Source organism: Haliaeetus albicilla, chromosome 1, assembly GCF_947461875.1.
Source record: "Haliaeetus albicilla chromosome 1, bHalAlb1.1, whole genome shotgun sequence".
Lineage (NCBI taxonomy): Eukaryota > Metazoa > Chordata > Aves > Accipitriformes > Accipitridae > Haliaeetus > Haliaeetus albicilla.
The window spans coordinates 27,594,600-27,617,715 of NC_091483.1; the positions used below are offsets into that span (position 1 = coordinate 27,594,600).

At 35.8% G+C, this 23,116-nt stretch overlaps 1 protein-coding gene across 2 annotated transcripts in view; it reads right to left on the reverse strand.

The window, feature by feature from the left end:
• Positions 1–23,116, reverse strand: part of AIMP1 (aminoacyl tRNA synthetase complex interacting multifunctional protein 1) — a 38,764-nt gene that overhangs the window by 9,363 nt on the left and 6,285 nt on the right. For both annotated transcript variants that reach the window (XM_069783167.1, XM_009920403.2), the window contains 4 exons: positions 10,282–10,415; positions 9,433–9,546; positions 6,977–7,135; positions 3,682–3,893 (listed from right to left, as the gene is read on the reverse strand). In XM_069783167.1, coding sequence (XP_069639268.1) covers positions 3,682–3,893; positions 6,977–7,135; positions 9,433–9,546; positions 10,282–10,415 — 619 coding nt within the window. Of the gene's footprint in view, positions 1–3,681; positions 3,894–6,976; positions 7,136–9,432; positions 9,547–10,281; positions 10,416–23,116 lie in introns of those variants that run through there.

Sequence of the window (23,116 nt, forward strand, 5' to 3'; positions counted from 1 at the left end):
CTATAGAAGGGACTTACTGTAATGTGTCCAGAAAACAGGGCTTCAATTACAATAGTAAACCCCTCTGCATTCATGCATAATAAGTGCAAAAAAAATTGTTTACGAAATATCAGGGAATCTAATATTCGGGTATCATTCTACCCGCATTGCTCTTCACAGATCTTTTCACAGTAAATGATAAATAAAACTCTGAAATGTGTCTGCTACAAAGAGTCAGATTCAGTAATTCTACTGATGGTCACTCTCTGTAACCCTGTAAGTTAGAGAAACAAAAGAAACAAATCTAGCTTTCCAAAAGTAACTGTAAAAATAAATTGGGGAGTTTCCTCACAGATAAGATTGGGCAGAAATAAATAAAAAAAAAAATAAATGGGGAGAAACCTGGCTCTCTTTCACAGTACATGAAAAGTTCTATCAGAAATACATGGTGTTACTGAAAAGCAGCTGAAGGTGACACAGATCAACAGTAAGTGTATGTTTCCTTCTGCATATGTGTTATTATCCAGTAAAGCAAATTCTCGTTAAGAACAATAGGGCAAATCTCTATGCTTAAAAGGACACAAACAGAAGCAAGCCTATGTCTACAGGGAACTGATTAAGGCTTTGGCATCTCAGGAGGTGTTTGATACATAAATGAGCTGAGAATAAGCAATGGAAATTCAAACGTTACCTCCTTGAAACAGTAACAACCTCCGCTGGCCTTCCAAAGAGCCAACCCTTTTGTTTCAGAAACCCAGTAAGTTCAAAACTGGCAACTCAACTAGTGAGAAACTGATGTAGTTTTAGTAAAAATGCTAGTTTTTACAGTTTCTATGGTTGGACACACAGCTACTTTACATTCAGAATAAAACAATGCATTTTCCCAACGTGCTGGTAGAATGAAGGTCGGGGGAGTAAAATAAAGCTAAGAAACTAAAATGAGGAAAAGTTAATCCTGAAGTTTACCATATAGAAAGCCCAAGACCTTATCCTTGAAGCACAAGTGTTAAATTGCCCTTTTTCTTAGGTAATCCTTGAAGTTACCTGTATAACTGACTATCAACTATCCCTCTATAACTCAAAATCAGATATGACAGACTGCAATAGCTAGTGAATAGTGTGTTGGTTTTAACTCATGATTGCTGTAAAACCAGAGTGAGTTGCAATGCCAACAGCAATAAAAAGCCCCCCTCAATTTATTACATGCTTGTCTGGATCTTAAGTTTGCCAGCAAACATAATTTACAAGTCACAAGCTTGGTTACATAGATATTTCTATTTGTTTCATATCTGAAAAGAAACACAGTGGCATTTAATATAGCCTTGAAGCATAATGCTACAAAAGCAGAAGAAAAAAATTGTTTACTTTAAGAAAGGTGTCTTATATTACACAGAATATGTCAATAAGTTTACAATTATGCTGTAGTCACCGTACTTTATAATTTATGGAAACATGTTTTCCCTGCAGACTAGACAAAGAAAATTGGAAGACGAAGAGTATGTATAACGAATATAATTACCATTCTAAGAAAAAGAAATATGAATTCCAGTACCATTTGTTAATTCCTGGGTGGAAAACACCCTTAAACAATGATCTAGAAAGAAAAAAGATGAAGCCATCTAAGTAGAAGGAAAAAGTTTCTGCTATAAAAATACAGTTCATAACAGATATAGCTGTAACGTATCCTCTCACAAGGAATGGTTGTAGGATAGTGTTTCTGGAGGCTGATTGGTGGCCTCTTCTCTTCTTGCTGAGTTTAAGACATATGCCGTGTATTCTTGTCCTTCCCTTCTGATCACTGACATGAGGATCTCTCAGGTTAAAGAGGATTTCAAGAGGTAAAAAAGACACTTGAGAATTGTCTGAATTTCAAGAATGATTGCCTGAGACAGGTATTGATGCTAGGAGCAGAGATCCGCTTCAAAAAGCCAAACGCAGTGGCAGAAAAGCTGTCAAGTCCTGCTGACATTTCAGAATATTCTCCAATTGTTCCCAACTGCTGCTGAAGGAGCTCAGCATTGGCATGGTCCACCTTATGCTTCAGTTCCATATCCCTGTTGTTGATGACATATCTATCTATCCCTGAGGGTACAACTTTGGACTTGGCTTCACCACCATCAGTGGTGCACAAAACCACAATGTACCACATAAAGTGGGCATACAGTAAGTTTTCACACCCATAAATAACTTGGACTGCATACTGAAATGTTAATGACGATACACATTGTGCTTCCTAACCAAAAGTAAAATCAGATGATACAAATACTACAGCCTCAAACACTGCTAAATTACCACATCAAACACTGCAGTCATAACTAGCTGAATTTTTGGTGAATTATGTCTACAGTACTTGATCTGATGTATACATTTTTATTTAAATATATGGCAGTAGTCACATGCCAAGCCTTCACATTTTTGAATGTTTAAAAAAAAAAAAAAAACAACAAAAAACCCCCACCAAAAGATGGAAGCTTGCCCCTAAGAAATTACTTTCTAATAGAGACTTGTCAAACCAAAACCAGACACACAAACTAACTGTTCCCAAAGATGTGCAAGAATGATCCCTAATTCTCTGTTAATGAGTACTTTGGATTTTTTTTTCCAGACAGAAAGAAGGTTAAAGAGAAAAGACTGTTACTGCTGCTGCATTCTATACACTTATGTTCATAAGTTTATTTAGAAAGGCTTTTGAGATGTTTTTTCTACATGCTTTTGAGAGCAGACTGCTAAAAATGAGCAATTTGAATTTTTGCCCACTGCAAATCCAGTAACTGGACACTATCAGGTGATCAGTGGGGAACAGTTATTGTATTCAGTAATTTTTTTCAGTTCAGTAACTTTCTGTATCATAAAAACAACAATCACAATTGTAATTGCCTCCTACATTTGCAGTCTTACCATGGGGACAGGGCGTGAAAAGGGATTGAAAAGGCATTTGAGAAAATGTAGCTTTTCCACACTAAGATCAATTCCTTCATGACCCATTTTGCAGTTGCTCTATACAACATTGTTTTAATTGCCAAGCTTGCATCTGAATTTAGAAGCAGACTTGAGTCAATTCCTCCCTTCCACTAACCCTATAGAAGAGGTGTGAAAGGAAAATGTAATCTTGAAGTCTTAGGTCGTTCCCAGGACATACATAAATCATGCATGTCAAACATAAAAGTGTATCAACTAAAAAAAGTGCAGAGGCAGACTTTACCCTGGACAAGGAAGTAAAAATACACATTTTGTATTTCACTTTTGTTTAAGCCACTCACTCCCAGCTAAGTTAAATTTACATGATCTTTGCTTTACTCCATGCCAAACGCTTCAATGGGCTATAAAGAGAGCTAGAAGACAAAGGTTACAAAAGTTTGGATGATAGCAAAAAAGTTATTATGGGTTCTCTACTACACACTAGGAAACCTAAAGGAAGAGTCACATCTTTTTGGCTTAGGAGCTCACTGTGTACCAATGGCATCACAAAGGAGTCAGAATAAGATCCCAGGACAGGAGCACTGCAAGCAGAACGGAACTGATTTGGGGTAAGGGTACTTCTCCATTTTCTAGTAAATGTTGTCAAGCATTACTTCCATTTGCATTTTATTTTTGTTGTCATGACTGTAGAAATCTTTTAGCAAAATGAAAACACATCCTATAAACAGATGAAGGCTTTAAGATAGCTTTTCCTTTCCTATCACTAAACAATTTTGTCAATACCTGATCCAGAGGAACATGTTTCACTAAACCGCTGACAACAGTCCTTGGGCTTGCTTCACCAACATCCACTTCTTCAACATACAGAGAGTCTGCATCCGGATGCTTTTCAGCAGTAATAATGCAGCCAACACGAAGATCCAGACGAGAAACATCTACAGGTTTTGCATCAATACTTGCAGCAGCTGGCTGCTGTTTCTTCTCCTTCTTTTCACCTATTAAAGAAAGTTTAGTTCATGAAATAAACATTAAAAAAGCATAAATAACGTATATGACTATTGCAAGGGAAAAGTGAGATACAATCTCAGAAATAAGTGTAAATCCAGTGTAAAACACAAAAGAGTAAAGAGTTAGCACCTCTGCTACTAGTTTCCAGTGGAGAATCATCATACACACTCCAATTTAGATTGCTACTACAAGTAATTACCACCTTAGAGGTATTTTGTTTGTAAAGGGAAGTCATCCTGAACTTCAACTGTAGCAAACATGTCTGTAGGTGACACATACACTCTGCCAAAGGCCACATCAATAAGCCTCATAGTACTGTTTTAATAATTAGCAATTACCAGTAAGTCTTACCATGGTGTTTCACCAGCAAAGGGAAACCAGACTATCACAAGTCACCAGGTTACTAGAGCCTAACAACAGGTCCTAACTGTGGACAATGCTAACTCACTGCAACTGCACTGTTACAGTTGCAAAGCAACCCTTCAAGATGACCTTAGCTAATATCCTTTACTTCCCGAATATACTAGTGTGTGAAAATGCTCATGGCTTACAAGGTTCCACTGATGCGGAGTCTTTATCCCACGCCATGCAAAGGTTTATCATCACCCATACATACTGCATAGTATAAAACAGCAGTGAAGCAACACTCCCATACTCAGCTGCTTATTTAGATATTCCTTTCAAGATGAGCAAGTTACATCCAATTCGTATATAAGACTGTCCTGTTTAAAAGACATTCAAGATTTGTTTAACAGCTACAATATCTGGGGGATTAAGAAATGTCTAAAGTGTTTACTTAACATGAGCATATTCTCTTATTCTTTCATCCGTGATAGCTTACATATTACTGTAAACTAACCTCCCTTCTTCAGGGAGCAAAAAAGGAAAAGTGGCTACAGCATGAAATTTGATTAATTTATCATTGCTCTAGTACAGGGTTGAAATGAAATAATAGATTCAATAATAAAAAGGCAGTATTTTTTTTTAACTTAAGCAATAGCTCTCCAAAAATATTTCATTTCATATATGATGAATATGATGAATAAAAAGCTCTAGTGTTTATGACTTATCGTTAGACTGTAATCTATTTACAATTAGGTTAATAAAACCAGTGATATATAAAATAATTGAAGAGAAACTGAAGAAAAACCCCACCAGAAGAGTTAATATTTAATACCTAAGATCATTTCAAAGACCTGCCATCTTTATCCTTGGTATCATTCCTCACTGTTCTCCACTTCATGACATTTCTCTACAACAGTCTGGAGCCAAAAAATCAGCTTCTAGCACCCTATTTATTTCACTTTAAAGAAATTAAGTCTGTCACCAAATAAGGAAAAAGCTTTGCTGTGTACGTGTCTGTATACAGCATATATACAGATGCACAGAAAACACCCATTTCAATGCTGCAATCCAAGGAGATAACTGCACTCCTCTGGCCTATGTCAGAGTCAGCCCAGAATCAATATTCAGAGAAGCGTCACAGATGAAGTTTGCAAGAAGCGTAACAAAGAGTATGGGAATAACCAGAAAGGAAACAGATGAGATAGGTGACAGAAAGCAAAGAGATTTGAGATATTCCATAATTTTGTCAATTTCAAGACTAAAAAAAAATTTTTACATATTTGTTACTTTGATTGTTAAATACTATACCTACAGTAGATGTTGAACTCCACAGAAATAGCCTGTTCAGGGCTTCTATTTAATGTTCATGCTATATTTCACCTTTTTCCAAATAGAGTCACTGGAAGGAAAAAGTCAAATAGATTGCTTTCCAAATTTAAGCTACTTACACAAGATGAGGGGAAACACAGTACAAGAAAGTTTTATTTTTCCTTACCAACCAAATATGTGCTCTGTAGCCACTGAATACTTGAAGAAAACAGTTAATTGCCTGATATGACATGTGGCCTCTGCTTTTATATTTACAGCTCTGTGGAATACTGATATGTCAAAGGCTGCAGTGTATCAAAAAATATGAAGTAGCTTATAAGCCTGCATACAGCTTACCAGAAAAATCAAAGAGATACAGTGCCCTATCAGCACAGTATCCAAACTCTGAAAAGCTGTACAAATCAATTCAGAGCAAATTATTATTAATTTGCATAAAAAAATGATTGTAAAACATGAGTTCAAGTTACAAGATAGACACTTGTACTTTTGTGCAAGTGTAAAAGACACATCCTTCTTTTCCTATTAAGACAGTTTGTTAAACAGAAGTCAATACAGACAGCTAAAAAAGAAAAACGGGAGGAAAGGTGTTAGGAAACCTACATACCCTTCTCCTACATTTCCTCCCTGTTGCCAAAACCAGATTATGCTATCTGCCTATGTCCTTTACCCAGCACTTCCTCTTAGCCACACAATTCTACCAGTGTTGACATGGATGTATCTGATCGATTCTGATGGAACCTTACTGGCTGTAAGAATTTTCCAGAAAAAAAAAAAAGCAAAAAAAAAGCAAAAAAAAAAAGCAGCATACTTAGAGGATGCAGAAAACTGCAATTTAGCACTCTTCCTTTAGTACTATGTTATGCTGTTATTGCTTGCAAGGTATTTTGCTGAGCTGGTCTTTGCCTTTTGCTCGCACTGTTTCCATGGGGGGGGAGGGAGGAGGGCAGGAATCTAACTAAGCCTCAGAACAGAAAGCCATCCAATCTCCCAAAAAAACTTCTCTAAACTTTGTGTCATCCTCCTCCCTGCCCCACTTTTTTTTTTTCTTTTTTCCCCTCTCTCCTTCTGTGTGTGTATTTTGGTTTTGCTTTTTTTCTGTGTGGGGTTTTGGGGCTTTGGGGAGGGTTGTTGTTGTTGTTTGTTTGTTTTTTAAATAAGGGAGTTCAGTCACATTAAAAGAAATTTGGCATGTATCCCATTTAAGTAAGAATCGGTAGCTTACTTGATGGCCTTCATTAGGTTCAAGTACTTCCAAGATTTTAAGAGCTAGCACATGATTCTTCCTACTGTGGCTGTACAAACCATTTTCTTCTGTGCCCAAAATGATGTAAAAGCACTTACATAAATTAAATGCCTTAACTGTCTATCTCTATCAGAGCTAAGAAAACTGAAGTACCTTTTTTTTCTACTTTTTCATTCTTTTTCTTTTCTTCATCTTCACCTTTAATTTGATCCTTGGAACCAGGAGATGATGCAACTGTTGTAGGCTGTGGAACATCATCTGAAAACGAAGCTGTAGAAATGCTTGTACCAGGAGGAACTGCGATCTGTTTTACTAAAATCAAAACCACTGAAGTTAGAAGGGGTACCAGAACTTTGAAAACTATGACATTTTAAGTTTCCAACATAAATGAAAAAGTAGAGAAAACTGAAAATTTTGCTTAAAATACATAAACCCCAACTGCTGAGTAGTGAAGCACAACATTACAAATCACATCTCAGAACTCAATCTACATACGATTATTCTGATCAGTTAAGAACAATGTCTTTCACTACACATTTTTTACATGGGAAAAAGTGCTAAACAGAAAAAAACATATAGAGCTAATGCCACTTCTTTTTGTAGTTCATTTCAACATCTAGTTATCTTTGCTACTAACTCCTTATTTCTCATTTGTGTTTGTCTAGTTTCAGTTTCAGGCTACTAGCTTGTCATACTGGAGACTATTCCGTAATTTGCTACACATACAATCATTTTTATGTTGTAGTCAGATCATTCCTCAACTTTTTTTTCTGATTAAAGAAACTGAGCCCGAATAATCACATTCTAAGAAGTTACCTGCAGCCCTAAAACGATCTGTTGATTCCTCCCTCACTCCCCTTCCCTAAATTCTCCATGATACCTTCACATTTCTTTTTAAACTGCTGATATAGAATTCTGGACATCATCTCACTATCAATCTTATCAGATGGAAGCATAAGAATCACCTCACATATATATTCTGCTCTTCAAGAATCATATTAAGGCTTTTTACAAAATCATTGTACTGGGTAAGCATCATCGGTGTGCTAGGCAGTATCATCCAGGCTCCCTTTCCCAAGAAAGGTTAGACCAGATCATCTTTTAAGGTCTCTTTCAAACTGGACTGTTCTATGATTAATTACTGTTTGACAAATCCTTCTAGTGTCACTATTATACAGTTCTCCATTCTGCATACATACTTCTTTTTACACTTCAGACATTTATTAACTTCCTGAAGAACTGCACCATGTTTGTTGATACCCGCTCTCTTTAACACTGAAATAATTTGCACAAATTGTGTTCTTATAAACATTTTTTTAAAATCATTTGAATCTGAGATTTATTGTACCAACAACCACTTGCTTGCTCTTTTGCTTGCTAATTGTGGGAAGACTATTTGTTTTTCAGATTTTCAAAGAAATATATCAAGTGATATTTTTAAAGTTCTGTGTCCATCTAATTTCTGTTCTCAACTACTTAATACTGTCAAAGCTAAGATACACTAATTTACTTCAAAAGGACAGATCTTAATTTAGTCCTACTACCTTTTAGATAAACTAGCTAATATAGGAAGATGCATGTCAAGCTAGATAGTCCTTTCTCATCTTGGAAAAAATAATATACCTTGAGACTTGTCTCTCAAGCACACCAGAGATTCTGAAATATCCTATGCCTGTCAAGAATTGCTGCAGACTAACAGACAATGGAGAAATACAAACTAATAGTTTTGTTTAGTACATAAAAGGGCTTTATTCATGCCCAAAGGAGAAAAAGAATTCCCTCCATTTAGAAAATGCTAGTCTTTTTGAAGACTGAAGATGTTTTACCAGTAAAGCATTCAGTGTGGTTGAATGCTAGCATCCAGCTACAGTGGCTACTATCTCACCCAATTTACAATACTGACAGCATGGGTAAAAATAATAATAGCTGTTGAGGGCTGAGAGGCTTTCTTTGGAAATAATTTTAAAGAAGACACGCTGGATCTGAAACACTCCAGTTTTGGTTTCTACTCCTTTCTTTTTTAACATGAATTATATAATGATGGTGTGAGCTGAACAGAGCTATACAGAGGAGTGTGAAGAAGGAAAAACAGGGCAATGAAAGGCTGGTTCTTACTAAACCATGGAATCAAAAATTCAAAACACATTGTTTCTAATTTTACATTACCACAGATTTTCTACTAAGTCACTGCCCATCTGTACTTTGAACTATGGCTTGATTTTCCATAGGGATTTTTCAGTCACGCGAGATTAAATAGTCAAGAGTATCAAGAAGTGTTAGACATTCAGCAATTTCTAAGGTATTATAATGAGTCATTATCATCAGTCAAATTCAAGGCTTATTATGAAAGGCACTACACAAAAACATACAAAGAACTAGTTCCATGCCTGATTAAGATTTGGCATATGTACCTGTTAGGCTTGAAGCTTACTAAAATGTTGGAATTAAGTAACTTGTCATAGGCATGGAATTTAGGAAAATCCAGAATTTGTAAGAAATGCCATGAAGTCACATACAGAAAGATAAAAATCAAGAAGAATTAAGATAGTATAAAATATGATCAAAACTAACTAGATCTATGTTGTATGAGGATAGGACTTTTTTCCCACCTCCATTTCTAATTTCTGCTTGAATCAGCTCCTGTTTCAGCCCTTCAATTTCTTTCTTCAGTTTAGCATTTTCCACACGGAGTTTCTTCTCTTCTCGGAGAGATGCCTGCAAGACTAGAGTTGACACAATATTAAAACTGACAAGTTTCAATAATTAGCATTCATCACTTGGCAAACAGAGGTTTTGTTTTTAAAGAAAAGTGAAACGTGGCGAGCCAAACACCAAAAAAGTGGAAACTTTCAGGGAGTGTATCATCAGAAGTATTTTGGAATAATTTTTTTGTTGATATAGCCATTTTTTACAATATTTATATACTCAAGTTGCCTCTCAACATACTAGCTTCTCAGCCCCCCAAATAGACTCACAAGAAAAAATTCCAAGAGACCTATTAGAAAAAGTTTGAACACAGCTGTAATACCGAGGACCTTAATTCACTGATACTGATATGTACAAAGTATCAAAGTTGAAGCTATGATACTCTTGAGAGAATCCCATAGTGGTGAAAAAGCAGTAACACATTCAGCCAAATGCATAGTCTTGTATTCTTCCCGACTCCCTTTCAACCCCCAAATGGAATAGTGTCCTATCAAATTTCCATAATCCATTTGTGTCATTAATCCTTTGTCATTCAAGCCTTTTCTATTTCAGAATAAGCAGCTCCAAAAAACCCCACAAACCACAAGACAGTGAAGCAGTGCTACAATTACAAGCTTTATCTTAGAAAACTTGTAACACACTTAAAAGGCTGACAGCACCAATGAAGTTGTCCATGTTCTCAATTTTTCCTATGAGCATTTAATGTTAACCATCTGGTTAACAAGTTTATCATAAGATAGGTAATTCCTTACTAGCTTTCTCCTTGAGCAGAGCAACTTGTTGCTTGAGGTATTCAATAACTTGATCGGCCTCTGCACCCTTCTGCTCCAGTCTGTTCAGCACTACATTGTTGGCTGCCATCTTTACCAAGAAACGGGCTAAAAACCTAGACAAATAATAGACAATCTAAAATTAATAACTTTTTAATGTAGTAATGCTACCATTTCTTACCACATGAAGCAGTTCTAAAATCAGTTGCTGAATAAGAAAATTTGTTAAGTGAACAAGCTGGGCTCTCACCTCCTAATGCAAAGCCCAAACAAAAAGCAACATTAAACAGAACCTGATGTTTGACAGCTGCTTTCAAGTATTTCAGAAGAAAGGCTATTCTTCTTCCCAGCTGCAGAAAACATGTTCTTCCTTCAAGAAACAGAAAGAATTCTACCTTCTCAGAACGAAAGGTCTTTATAAATCAGAAAAAAAAAAAAGAAATAAAAGGGAAAAGGTTGGGCAGGAGAACACTGTGTCCTGGTTTTAGCTGAAAAATTTATTAAGCGTATGCAGAATTTTATTGAAACTAAGAAAATAGAAACATCGCATGAAAATTTCCAAACTTTTCTAATAAATTTATTCAGAATATACTGAATAATTCATACACTATGGTTGTACATACATGAAGAATTTACTGTTATTTTACTTTTAAGCAGAATTCATCAGTACTTTTACTCATCTCAGATTAATACAACTTTTATTGCAAGTTTACACCTTCACAGTTATTTTAGCAATGATTTCAATTGTCTTATTTTGTTTCCATTGAAATGGAAGGCCAGGCACACAGGTAACATTAAAGAAGCAGGAAACACAAAAGACCAGTAAGGGTAAGAGCACAAATAAATGCATTTAATCTTCTTTTAGGATGTTCAAATCCTTTTACTGGGGTTCTCCTATGTTGCAGAAACTAGCTATGCCTTGTGTGCAGCCCTTATTTCTTGAAAGCTACCAAATTTGGCCTGCTTCTGACTCTGCAACATCTGTGTGTGACCATAAAAGCTCAAATAGTAGCAACAGAATGATGAAATACAGTCACTCGTATCTGCAGCAGATAGTGCTTTTACCCTCCCACTCAGTATATAGATGAAGAAAGAATCTGTACTAACAGTTGCCTCATCTGTAAATCAAGAAAACTGATTATAGGCAAGAAGAAAAGAGGCCTTGCAGATCTTCACAAGCAACAGTGATGCAATTCCTGTGAATTTGCCCATCAACTGCAACAAAGGGAAGAACTGGTAAGAAAATAACAATCCACATACGTGCATTGGCTCCTCAGCTTTATCAGAGCCCCAAAATGCCTTTTCTCATATCAAATTGGCAGAAAACTTCCCATTTTATTGCAAGATTATTCTGACACTATGACCTAAGTCTGTTTATAACATACGAATATTCTCTGTTGGGATTTGAAACAAAAACCATGATGGAGACAAAATACATTAAGAAATAACTGAAAGGTGAACAAATACAATCACGCTCATGCCAGTGTCAACATACCACCTTTGCTGCACTCTCAGTATCAACTTACATTTGATATCTGATCTTCTATTACAAAGAAATCATATATATTTATTTATATATATAAAAATATATTTTTTTTTAAAAAAAGAGCAAAAGACAATGAATCAGGAATAGTGTAATTAAAAGTTTTCAAAGTAAAATTCACAAAGCCAGAGAGATACAGTACTCAGATGATGCATGGGGTATATTACTCCTGCAAAAGTAAAGAATGAACCCACATCTTGCCGTCTTTGCAATCTAATACAACAGAAATCTGTTTTACATGCACAGTATCACTTAAAGATGCAAAAGCATTACTGCCATCACACCTTCCACTCATCCACAAAAGATTTTTCTTTTAAAAGAAAGAAACTCTCACAGAGAGAAGAGCAGTAAAATCATCTCTCCAGGACAAGTGAAGTAATCTTGAAGTAATTCAAATTCATCTCTGCTAATAAGAAAATAATTCTTTTTTGATGTGCAGTCTGAAAACAGAGGAGTTCAAAAAGGAAAACAGTGATTCCAATAAGTTACTGATTTAGATGTCAAATGGAAATAGACATAAAACTATTATGGCACAACACAGCATAATACAAAGCGTGGGGTATTACTGTCTGCATACCAGTAAGATTTCTTGCAAGCTACATATTCTCTCAGGAGAACACAATACTAACAGTGGAAACTTTGCCAACAACAGCAGAAATGCTACTAAAACTTCAAAGTGAATAGAATTGGTACATTTTATAGGTTTTAGCCAAGTTGGCTAATGAACTGAAGATCTGGAAATGAAGTTACATGATTACAATGGGTAGACATTTTCCCACTTGTCAAATAAATTTCTGTAAACCTAGTATTATAACAATAACACAAAGGAATAGGTATTTCCGATACTAATATAAAGAGCCAACAGGCTGAAATGAACTGCTGCACAGGCACAGGAACCCATACAGCAGAGGGATAAAACTGTATCTAAAAAGGGCACATAACTTTTAAGATCCACCCTGTATTATAAAACACCAACACATTAAAACATTACCACTGCAACAATCAAAGGTTACAGTCAATGATTTTTTTGGATTTTTTTTTAACCTATTTCCTTTGCCCTCTATTACCCTGACACCCCCCCACTCCACACCCCCCTCCAAACAACCAACTCCTATTGGTGATACACAAACTAAGAAGAGGAAAGAAAACCAGGAATAATATAGCTTAAAAACCAGATTCGTATCTTATTACAGATACATTTTCTGCAAAACAGGTCAGAATGTTCCAGGGGCCAAGTGAAAGTAAAATCACATCATACAATTCTGCCTAACAAGCTGCTTTCCCTTCAAACAAAAAATACTTTTGAAACAAGTAAGGAGTAGCTATATTCAGACCTTCTGAAAAGGGTAACCTCCTGAAGTTACCTGGTTGCTCAGCTAAGGGAAACTGCTTAATCTCAGACCTCCGAGACTACTTTGCTACCTGCAAGACAATCAGAACTGCTCCAAAAACCACTTGCTCCACTATAATGGAACACAATCTTCAGATGAAAGACTCATGTCCTGCAGTTATTCATGAAGTTACATATCAAGACATAGAAGTTGTTTAACTGCTGATTAAGAGTTGCCTATCTTTTTTTAAAGAGAAAGCACTGCCTCCTGTGGTCCTCTGAGTAGCTGCTGTATACTCACAGGAGAAAACAGGCATTATTCTACTTTGTTTCTCAAGAACATGTAATGTGAAAGGGTCCCCAAAGTGGCAAACTCTCTATAATAAATCAAGATTTCTCATATAGTACAAATTACCCCAAAATTTCAACATTTTACCAATATTGGTTTATCGACATTGGCCTTGACCTTAGAATGTATCCAGATCAAAAAGTGAATACACCAAGAAGATGCTAAAAACATAAGCCTTGTTGTAGCTTACTCTTCAATATTAATATTCTCTGTTTTTAAAAGCAAGAAAAAGCCAAAAAAACCATAAAATTGATGACAAGATTTAAACCTTAAACTCTAAAAATTGGTTTTGGAATCTATCCATAGTCCGAACATGGAACCAATTATTTTTCACTATTGGAAAAGCAATCATTTAACCAAAAAACCAGAAATTGGAAGCCATCTGATTCCCCAAACCTAAAATAATTAGCTCTAAGTATTCCTTTTTCCAGCTGGAGGTTCAAAAAAGCTCAGCACTTCGAAGCTCTCAGCTTTTTCTTGCAATGCTTTGTTAATGTCAACACACACGATTACTAACTGTACGAGATCTAACCTGCAGGCTGCTTAGTAAGATTTACTGCCTACGGATCAACATGCACTCCATCTATGTATCAAGTACATCTATGACAGTGATGCTGCTTTATTTCAGCATTTTCAATTCAGTGAAGTTTTATGCTGCTCTGTTAGGTGACAGGCATCTTATTTCTTTTTCTCCTTCTTTCCCACAGGCCTTCACGCAACACAACCAAATGCCATGCATGCTTCAGTTGGTCACCCTGACCATGTGTTGAGACAAAAAGTTGCTGAATTTTGTCTCAAATGATGTAGACCAAAACAAAATCACCACAACTGCCTGCTTCTCCTCTGTTCTTCTCCCACACACACACTAACTCATCCACAGTAAGAGGGTAAACTTTCACAGCTCACCACACCTAGGCAGCATTCTTCATTGCACGGCTGCTTCGCTATGACCCATCAATGCTCTTCGCCTTGTACTAGCTATGGAGGAATCAAGTATTTCTACAGCAAAGCCAATCCTACTGATCTTTAGCAAAGAACAGACAACAATCACAAGATGGCCCAGATAGCATAAACATATGCCTTACAGAGAATGCCATGTTTATGAATAGCTGCCAACCAAGACCTAAGATCAGGCAAGGAGCCACTACAGGAGAAAATAAGTGTCTGCAAAAAGACACATTTGCTTTTCAATTGAGATGCTCTGTTCAAATTAAAAGTTTATCATTACGAAGCAGAGACAGTGGGATCAGCCTTATTCTAAAAGTTATCAACAACACAAGGGCAATTTCTCCAATGCTAAATAAAGTCAATTAATTTAAATTATAGAAAAATATTTAATGGCAATTTCTCTTTCTAAGCTTTTGGTCTTAAGTCTCAAGCAGCCTTTAAATTAAATTCCTTTTCTTCTTCTGCGAGATGTCTCAAGACGCTTTGTTGTGGCCAACTTGTATAGCAAAGTATTCTAGTTCCTGTGAAAGACAGAAAATATCTACAATCACTTTGTTTCTGCAAGAAGTGTGTTCAAAGACTTCTTTCTATCTGAGCATCTCCTTTGAGTATGGCCGTTTCTGGCAGACAATCTTACAAAACCCCATAAATATAACAGAAAGTGCCAGCTGTTTGCCAGATTCTGCTTTCCTGTGCTTTGCACTTCTGTGAACAGTCAGGACACAGTGAATCAGCTTTAAGAATCTCACATCACACCTTTTTATTCTGTAAAGTAAGGTACAGTAATGAGCAGATCAAAACAGAAGAAAAAAAAAAAAAAAAAAGAGTGGCACTATGTTACCTTTTCCTAAACCAAAGTATCAGTGCAACTAGGAAACTGTTGTAACTTGTCCCATCTCCTTTCTCAGAGAAGCAGGATTCATACTTTTAAAAAAATCAATTCTCTCTTACAGGTTTCTCCTAACTTCTCATAAAGTATTCTAGACCTGATGTCATAAACATCTTTGGCTAAGATTCACAATATCTGATTTGATTGCACATTTTTGGTAGATGAACTTAAGGTTTAGTTTTCAAAACTATGAAAATGTAAACTATTAAAAAAACAAACACTGAGGAGAGCTACAACTGATTAGTTTTGAGATCAAATCTTGGTTTTGACTTCATCGTCTCCCTATTTCACTCTAAAAACACAGAAGATCAATAGCAGCTCTCAATTTGTCAATGGTCTATAACATTTAGTTAAAAATTTGCAATGATATAATTCTATTGCTAAGACATTTTGGAAATCAGCTATATTCAGTAAGTTTCATGCACTTACCTATCACTGCTGCAAAAGGTTGGGTGTTTCACTGGTTTTATACCTGTTACACATTGTAAAATGCAATCGTGGCTTTTACACCCAAATACTCCTTCTCAAGAAATGCAATTCTAAAAGATTAAATGTTTCTGGACTTCAAAAGACAGAGAAGAATCAGATTTACTTATCAGAAACACAGGTCTTCCACAGTGTTATCTGTGGAAAAATACAATTCCTCAATCACAAAATAGAGTAAAAAAGTGAAGCTGTTCACAAACAGGTTTCAAAAAATGTGCCTTTTAAACCAATATACAAATAGACTAAGGCATCAGTAAGCAACAATATAATGCTGAGAAAGAAAACAGAAGTATCTAAGATACTAGATAAAACTTTTACATTGCTTGAGACTACTTAATCACAATAAAAGCCCTAGTTCCCTTGTTACAATAGAGCAAAAAGACAGAGTGGTGCACCCCATTTTTCTAAAATATCATTTCACCCATGTTGAAAAGACAGGCGCATACCAGTTAAGATTTAACTACCTGCTCATCCGTCTTTCAGAATTAAGTATATTGTTAGCTCTGTAAGGGAAGAATGTAGGTTTCCCAAATCTCACACTGTCAAAGTAAGTTAATACAACTAAAAATATAGTTTAAGGTCCTACACAAATATGCGTAATCAAAATGTAGATGCTCACCTAGGTCCTTCTCCACACACAGCAAAGGAGACCTACCAAAATATTTTTGGCAGAAAAATGGCAAACACTTGAAAAGCAAGAGCTAGCAATGATAGCACAATTAAAAACCAATCAAACACACACACACAAAAAAAACCACTAAACACCAAACCAAGAACACTGTATTTTTTGTCAAGATTTTGAGCAACATTGATAAATTGCAGTGTAAAAACTCAAAATCTAGAAATTATTATCAAATAAATCACCATGGAACCTCATTTTTGACTCTCAGTACTAGATCAGTGATCCCCTATCAGGTACTAGGAATGTGGCACCATATAAGATCAAATGAAATTTTCACTATTACCCTTGTATTTTGCTAAAGAAAGAATGCTCTTTTTAATATGAGTAAAATGGAATTACAGCCTAAAACATAAGAGGGTTAAGTATGGTGATACAGTTTTGCAGACTTAGAATTCTTACATCTCTTTGCAGTTGTATCTTTCTCATTCTCCCCAAACAATTGCTATAACTGGGGCTTTAACAGTTGAACAGCCCAATTATTGGGTTTTTTTTTTTGGAGCACTTAAGTGCAATTTTCAAAGTATTCATAAACTATAAACTCCTGTGTAGTCAGTATTGAAAACAATTTGCCAAACAGCAAATTATTAGGCAAAGTTGTACATTTCTGCCATATGTTATATCAACTCACATCTTCTGCACTGAGAGAGAATAATTGCTTTGCAGATTTCCAAACTAACATGTCTAACACAGTCCATCCAAGAAGCAATGCCAGCCCTAAGGAATGATTTGTTAGCTCTGGAGACTACAGTCCAACCCTTCTGGCTGCCAGATAAATCAGGCTCAATCCCAGCTGCAGACAGGTCTTTTAGTAGTCCTAAGAGCCTACCCCTCCCTATTTTAAAGGGCTGTAAATAGAAAAACACACACAACCAAACTTTTTCTTATTGAAAAACACTGCAGCATGAAAGAGATTTTTAAAAATATGATGAACATTGCACAAAAAGAGGCCCATCCACTGGTATCAATTTTGAGACAACAGAAGTTCCTCAGTAATTATGATTTTTAAACATGAAGACAGGTCTGTCTTGAAAGGGAACAATGTACCAAAGTCACAAGCAAGTCACTGCATTAATGAGACAGGCAAAAATCAAATCTATGAGAAGCAATGACTGAAGAAGCAAGACAGGCATATGTTAGAACAAATAAAGGTAGAAGCATGAAATTTTTACTTTAAGAGTATTATGACAGGCTTAATTTGAATTAAAATGGATCTGTATGGGAGACATCATTAGAAACTGAATAATCAGAAGTAAAAATTATTTTGTTCAAGTTTGCATTTCAAGACTTGGTAGATGCCACAACATATTAATTAACTTCATCATATCTTGATACACTACAGCTGCAACATTCAAAAGGATAAGGTAAGTTAAGAGTACTTGCAATTTCATTCACATCCCCGCTGTAAGCTTGTGCTAAATTTGTATTCAGGGAGAAGTTTCTACTAATGCTTGTCTCTGTCCAATTCTGGATTAACTTTGTACTCTTTCCCACCTCTGAGCAGACACCTCAAGGACTAAAAAAAGCATAGACAAGACTACAAGGAGTTCTGTCCAGGTTAAGATGAAAGTCAAGTGATTTGGATGTGGTTTGTAACAAAATTTTTGCCCTCAGAGCTACCAAAAATTTTCAGTAACAAAGACCGTATACAAAGTTATATGTAACTTTATTAATCTGAGAAGACTGCCCAGTAATTCAATAGACATGGATGGCTCACAACATGGCTCAAGAAAACCAACTTCTTTGCACTGCTTGACTTAAGCCTCAACAGGTTACACACCCACTACATCTGCCAGGTCCCCTGGAAGTTCAGTAGAGATTCATCTGGTTGTGCTTTATAGCACACTCTGAAATTTAAGTAGCAGCTCATATGCCAAAACAGTTGGACAGCCTTATGTATTTTTTCAGCAGTGTGTATCTTTTGGATCCCGCTACATTAATATTTTAATAGTACTATCAGAATCTTATGATAAACGATCACCACATGCAAAAGGAATTCTCACATAAATCCCATGATGGAAAAGATGCAACAGCCACAACATGCTACCCTGTTTCTTTGACCTTAAGCACTGATTTCCAAATGCCAAATTCATCCAATTCTTTGGAACAGAAAGTTTGCAGCAAAAATTGACAGGGTTGTTTGTTTTTTTTAATTTATAAAAGCTTAATTTTCCAAACCACAGTGTATCTAGTGCCTACCACTGAATAAAGGAAAAAAAAAAAAAAAGTAGCTGCTACTCATGCCTCAAAGCATCCTCATAAAACTTCCTTGACTGGTGATGGACTTTACAATTACAGACACACACATATGCCTATAAATTCAGAAATATAAGCAGACTCAGCTGCATCTGGACAAGTCTGCAAGGTCAGCATATGCCACAGGAACTTGAAGAATCTGTACTGTGGTTCAGCCTCTAGGGTTTTACTGGGGAGTGAAAGCTTTAGATTACTGTTATAACTACAGAGTAAACTAGCCATAAATCAGACAGCAGAAGAATAATCAGAACTGCACTGAAATCTACCTGTTGATACCAAGTAGAACACTTTCTAAAGTATTTTATTGATTCTTGTAACTTTATCCTAAAAAAGTGAGCATTCACTTACCTCCTTAATTAAAAACAGACACAGCAGTTATAAAAAGGTAAAGAAGAAAGAAATGTTTACCCCCTCTCCCTAAGACAGGTCTCACTTGAGAACAAAAATATATTTTAAAAGTATCTCTCAAAAATCAATCTTTTTCTTTTGGGTCTACCAGAGCAATAAGTATAATAACCCTTGTCAGAAACCCTAGCTGCTAAAAAGACATTTTTAAAGACACGTCCTCCTCAAACTTGAAGAGTTTGGAAATAAGAATACCATTAGCAACATATTTTATGTCAGCAATTGTCTGCAAAATAATACTATTGCTTAGGTAGTTCACAGGAACATTGATCCCTTTTTTCAATTTTAATTCACAGTACTCTTAACGTCTGAAACCTGCCTACTAGTTATCTTACTTAGTTCAACTGTAGCAAAAAGAATCCTGAAATTTATTACTTTTACACCAATATCGGCTTTTCTATATGTAAAAGTAGTATCCTGTAGCACAGCTAAAGGAAAACAGGATTTAACCATTCAGCTAATGCAAGTGCTAAGGTTAAAAATAACCATTATTTATTCATGAAAGCATTCAGCAGACATCATGCAGATGTACAGCAAAAGAATCAATGTTCTCCAACTACAACTGCATTAACAATTGCTGGTATTTACTGAGGCAGAAACTTTAGGTATTCTTTTATGTGGGCCAAATAAAAGCTGAAGAAAATTAAACCTGAAAATGTGCGTGTGTGTGCATGTGTCTGTGTGTAATCAATGCAAGAATAAAGGCGAACATCTCTTAATGGGGAGCAACAAAGCTGTCAAACAAAGCTTTAAGGGGAAAGGCAGTCCTTGCCAAACTTTGACCCTGCAGCTGCAGTATCTTATTTGCACAGGCAAAACTCTCCCACACACATTCAACGACCCAGTTTCATTCATCACACAAATAACTGTACTTTCCAGTGTTGAATTTACTCACGTAATACAGGAGGACGATATTTTAATGAAAATCTTCTATAAAAGATACTAACTTACCCTGCACAGAGAATATTATTTATTCAGCTGTGGAGTGAAAAGTCTAAATTAACTTTTAAGTCTAAAGTGGGCTGACAACAACCGATCTTCAGCAGCCAGAAGCAGTTACATGTCCCTTCAAAACCACGTGCCAGCAGTATCTACTACTGCATATTCCTGGCATCAGCCTCAAAATACAGGTCTCTCCTTCCATCATGTACAGATTGAAGACACTTAAAATTCCTAGCAAGCATCTCATCTACTTACAAAAATCTTCAGATATAACTATTAAATATTGTAACTACCTACATTTTGGATCAATGATTTTAACTTCTGTGGTAGAAATACAGAGAATATTTTTTCCCCTTTGGAGATAAAAGAAAGGAACTCTGAAGAAAAAAAATTTTCAGTAGATTTACATTTATGCAGGTGAAGACTTTTCTATTCTCAGCAAGAAAACAAACCAATCAACTTCTGAAGCAGACTGTACAGCAACTACCTGTCAAATCATTTCTAACTAAAGTGCACAAAATAACAATTCAAAGGATACTTGAAATCAAAATGCCAGCTTTCCTTTCACTCAGATGCAAACATCCACCAAAGGATTATATTATTACACAGCTATTTCAGATCTACTGATTTGAAACAAAACAAATTTTTGCAGAAAGATGTTCCTTGTATTAAAAAAATCCCACCATTTTCTTCTATACAGCAAATGATGCTTATATTTAAAACAGTTTTTTCTTTTTAAAATGAGAATCATTTAATTCTTATTAACAGAGAACCACCGCTCAGATTTTATACACTTATTTCACATTTTGAAAACCAAATCAGTTTGCAGAGACAGATAAATCAAATGTAAACCCCAGAGTACTGTAGTTATTCTAGCTGACACACAGAAATGACCTTCCCAAACCAAAGAGAGCGATCTTGAAAGTGTTATTTTTGACCTGTTTTCCATATTCTAAACTAGAGGGGAGCATCAGGAGTTTTTTGGTTACAGGACAGTGCCCTCACCTTCTTCATCCCTCTGTTAATTTAACATCACATGCATACATTCATGAATAACTTCTCAAAAGAATGTTCACACACTGGTACTGAAAAGAACTAAGTCAGGAACACCACTGTTAGTAAATATCTGGTTTTATGAGCACTTGATAACCCACTTCCGAAGTAAGTGTACTCAGTAGTCCTTTGGGCACAGTCCAGAACAGCAACATGGTTACTGAGTTAGTAGTATGCTAGTCTAGCTAAACTTCTGGACCACATCTTCTACAAATACTTAAGTACTGCTTGAGAGAAAGCACAGCAATATTGTATCTTTTGATGGTACTAAAAAAGTAAGCAGTCTTGTAACTGTCTTTCAGAACCTTCTTTGTATTTGTATGTAGTGAGAAGCATTTTAGGTTCACAGCTTGTAAAACCTCTAGAATGAAAATTATTTTCTCCTCTTTTAATACTAGATCTGTGCGGAGTAAACAAACAAACAAAGCCCTTGTGCACTCATCTTGGACATTGAGAGGGCTGATGTCATCTATTAAGACTGATGGTATCTGACAGAAAAATCCTCCAAGCAGCTTTTGGGAAATAGCCATATCTCATTTACGGATACAAAGCTTCTTTAGTTTCCACAGTTTAAGATAAACTGAGCTAAATTCTAATTTTGCTGTGTTGCAAATTATTCTATTAAAAACCCAACTATTTAAAAACATTTATTTTCAATTAGAATATTTTGGTTTCACATCTTCAAAACTTGCAAATTTGCAGGTGAGTTCTCAGTAAAATTTAATTGTAAACTATATGTAAGGGAAAAAACAAACAAACAAACTGTGCCTCGTTCTTATCATTAGCATTATTTTATAGATGGTCAGATGGTCATACGGATGTGAAATTACTTATCCACTGTGATGTAGCAGGGTAATTCAACCCCTAAGAAAAGATTAATTTCCCTGGTGTACAATTCAGTGTCACATCCTAGTTGGCAATGGTGACTTCCTTAGTGTGTGACTGTTACCAATTACTAGAGCACTTCACAGAGAAGGTTCCAAACCTTACAACAGGATAAGCACAAATGTGAACTTACAGCCTTCACTCCAAAGCAGCTGATACCAAGCCAAATGTAGTGCCTCTTGCATGCCATGTGCAAGCCCATGCACTCTTGTGGGAATAGCAGTCCCTAGCTGCCCCGGCTTACTGAACAGCTGAAAAGATCTGCTTGCTTATCTTCAGAGGCTGAAACAAGATGCCACTACAAAGCTGTATATTAAACCGTAATTGAGAAATACTCTGGGATAGAAACCAGATCCAATAGCCATGGATCATTTCCGAAAGAGGGTCCTGAAGTCAGAGACTAATCTTTAAACTATTAATTCATACTCAGTTGAAGTTATGTTGGGAAAGCTCCTGATGAGAAGGAAATGGAAATAAAAGTCTTCTATAATGGGTAGTTTTATGCCAAAAGATTGTACCAAATGATCTCAAGAAGAGATCTGCTAACTCAAGGCAATTTTTGATGATGTTTTATGCATTGCCAGCTGCTTTCAAATCTAAAAAGCATCTCAGAATCTGTCTGCTTTCAGATAATTAGGATATGAGACAACACACCAGGGAAGCAGTTATGAGAGGAATTCAATTTTCCTCTAATCCAGCATAGAACCTCTGTCAGGTTTTTTCCAGCATTCTGAGGAAAGAAGAATGGGTTCTTCTACATGAATTGTGTTTAACAGATGATGGTTAAATACAGTATATACTGCTTTCTAATATGAATGCTAGTTTCAATTTCCCTCTCTACAGTTTTTGAAGTCAAGGAAGTTTCTAAGTTGTTAGTTTATATAAAGTGGCATAAGAATTTGTATACAAAGTTGTGGAGCGTAATAAAAATTGTAAAAGCTAGGTCAGCAGAAGGTATCTCTCTTCTGGAATTTCTTTCTGAAAATTGTACACAGCAAAGAGGAATTTATCCAATTCCCATTTCAGTAAGGTATCAAAGTCATTTTCTTTAG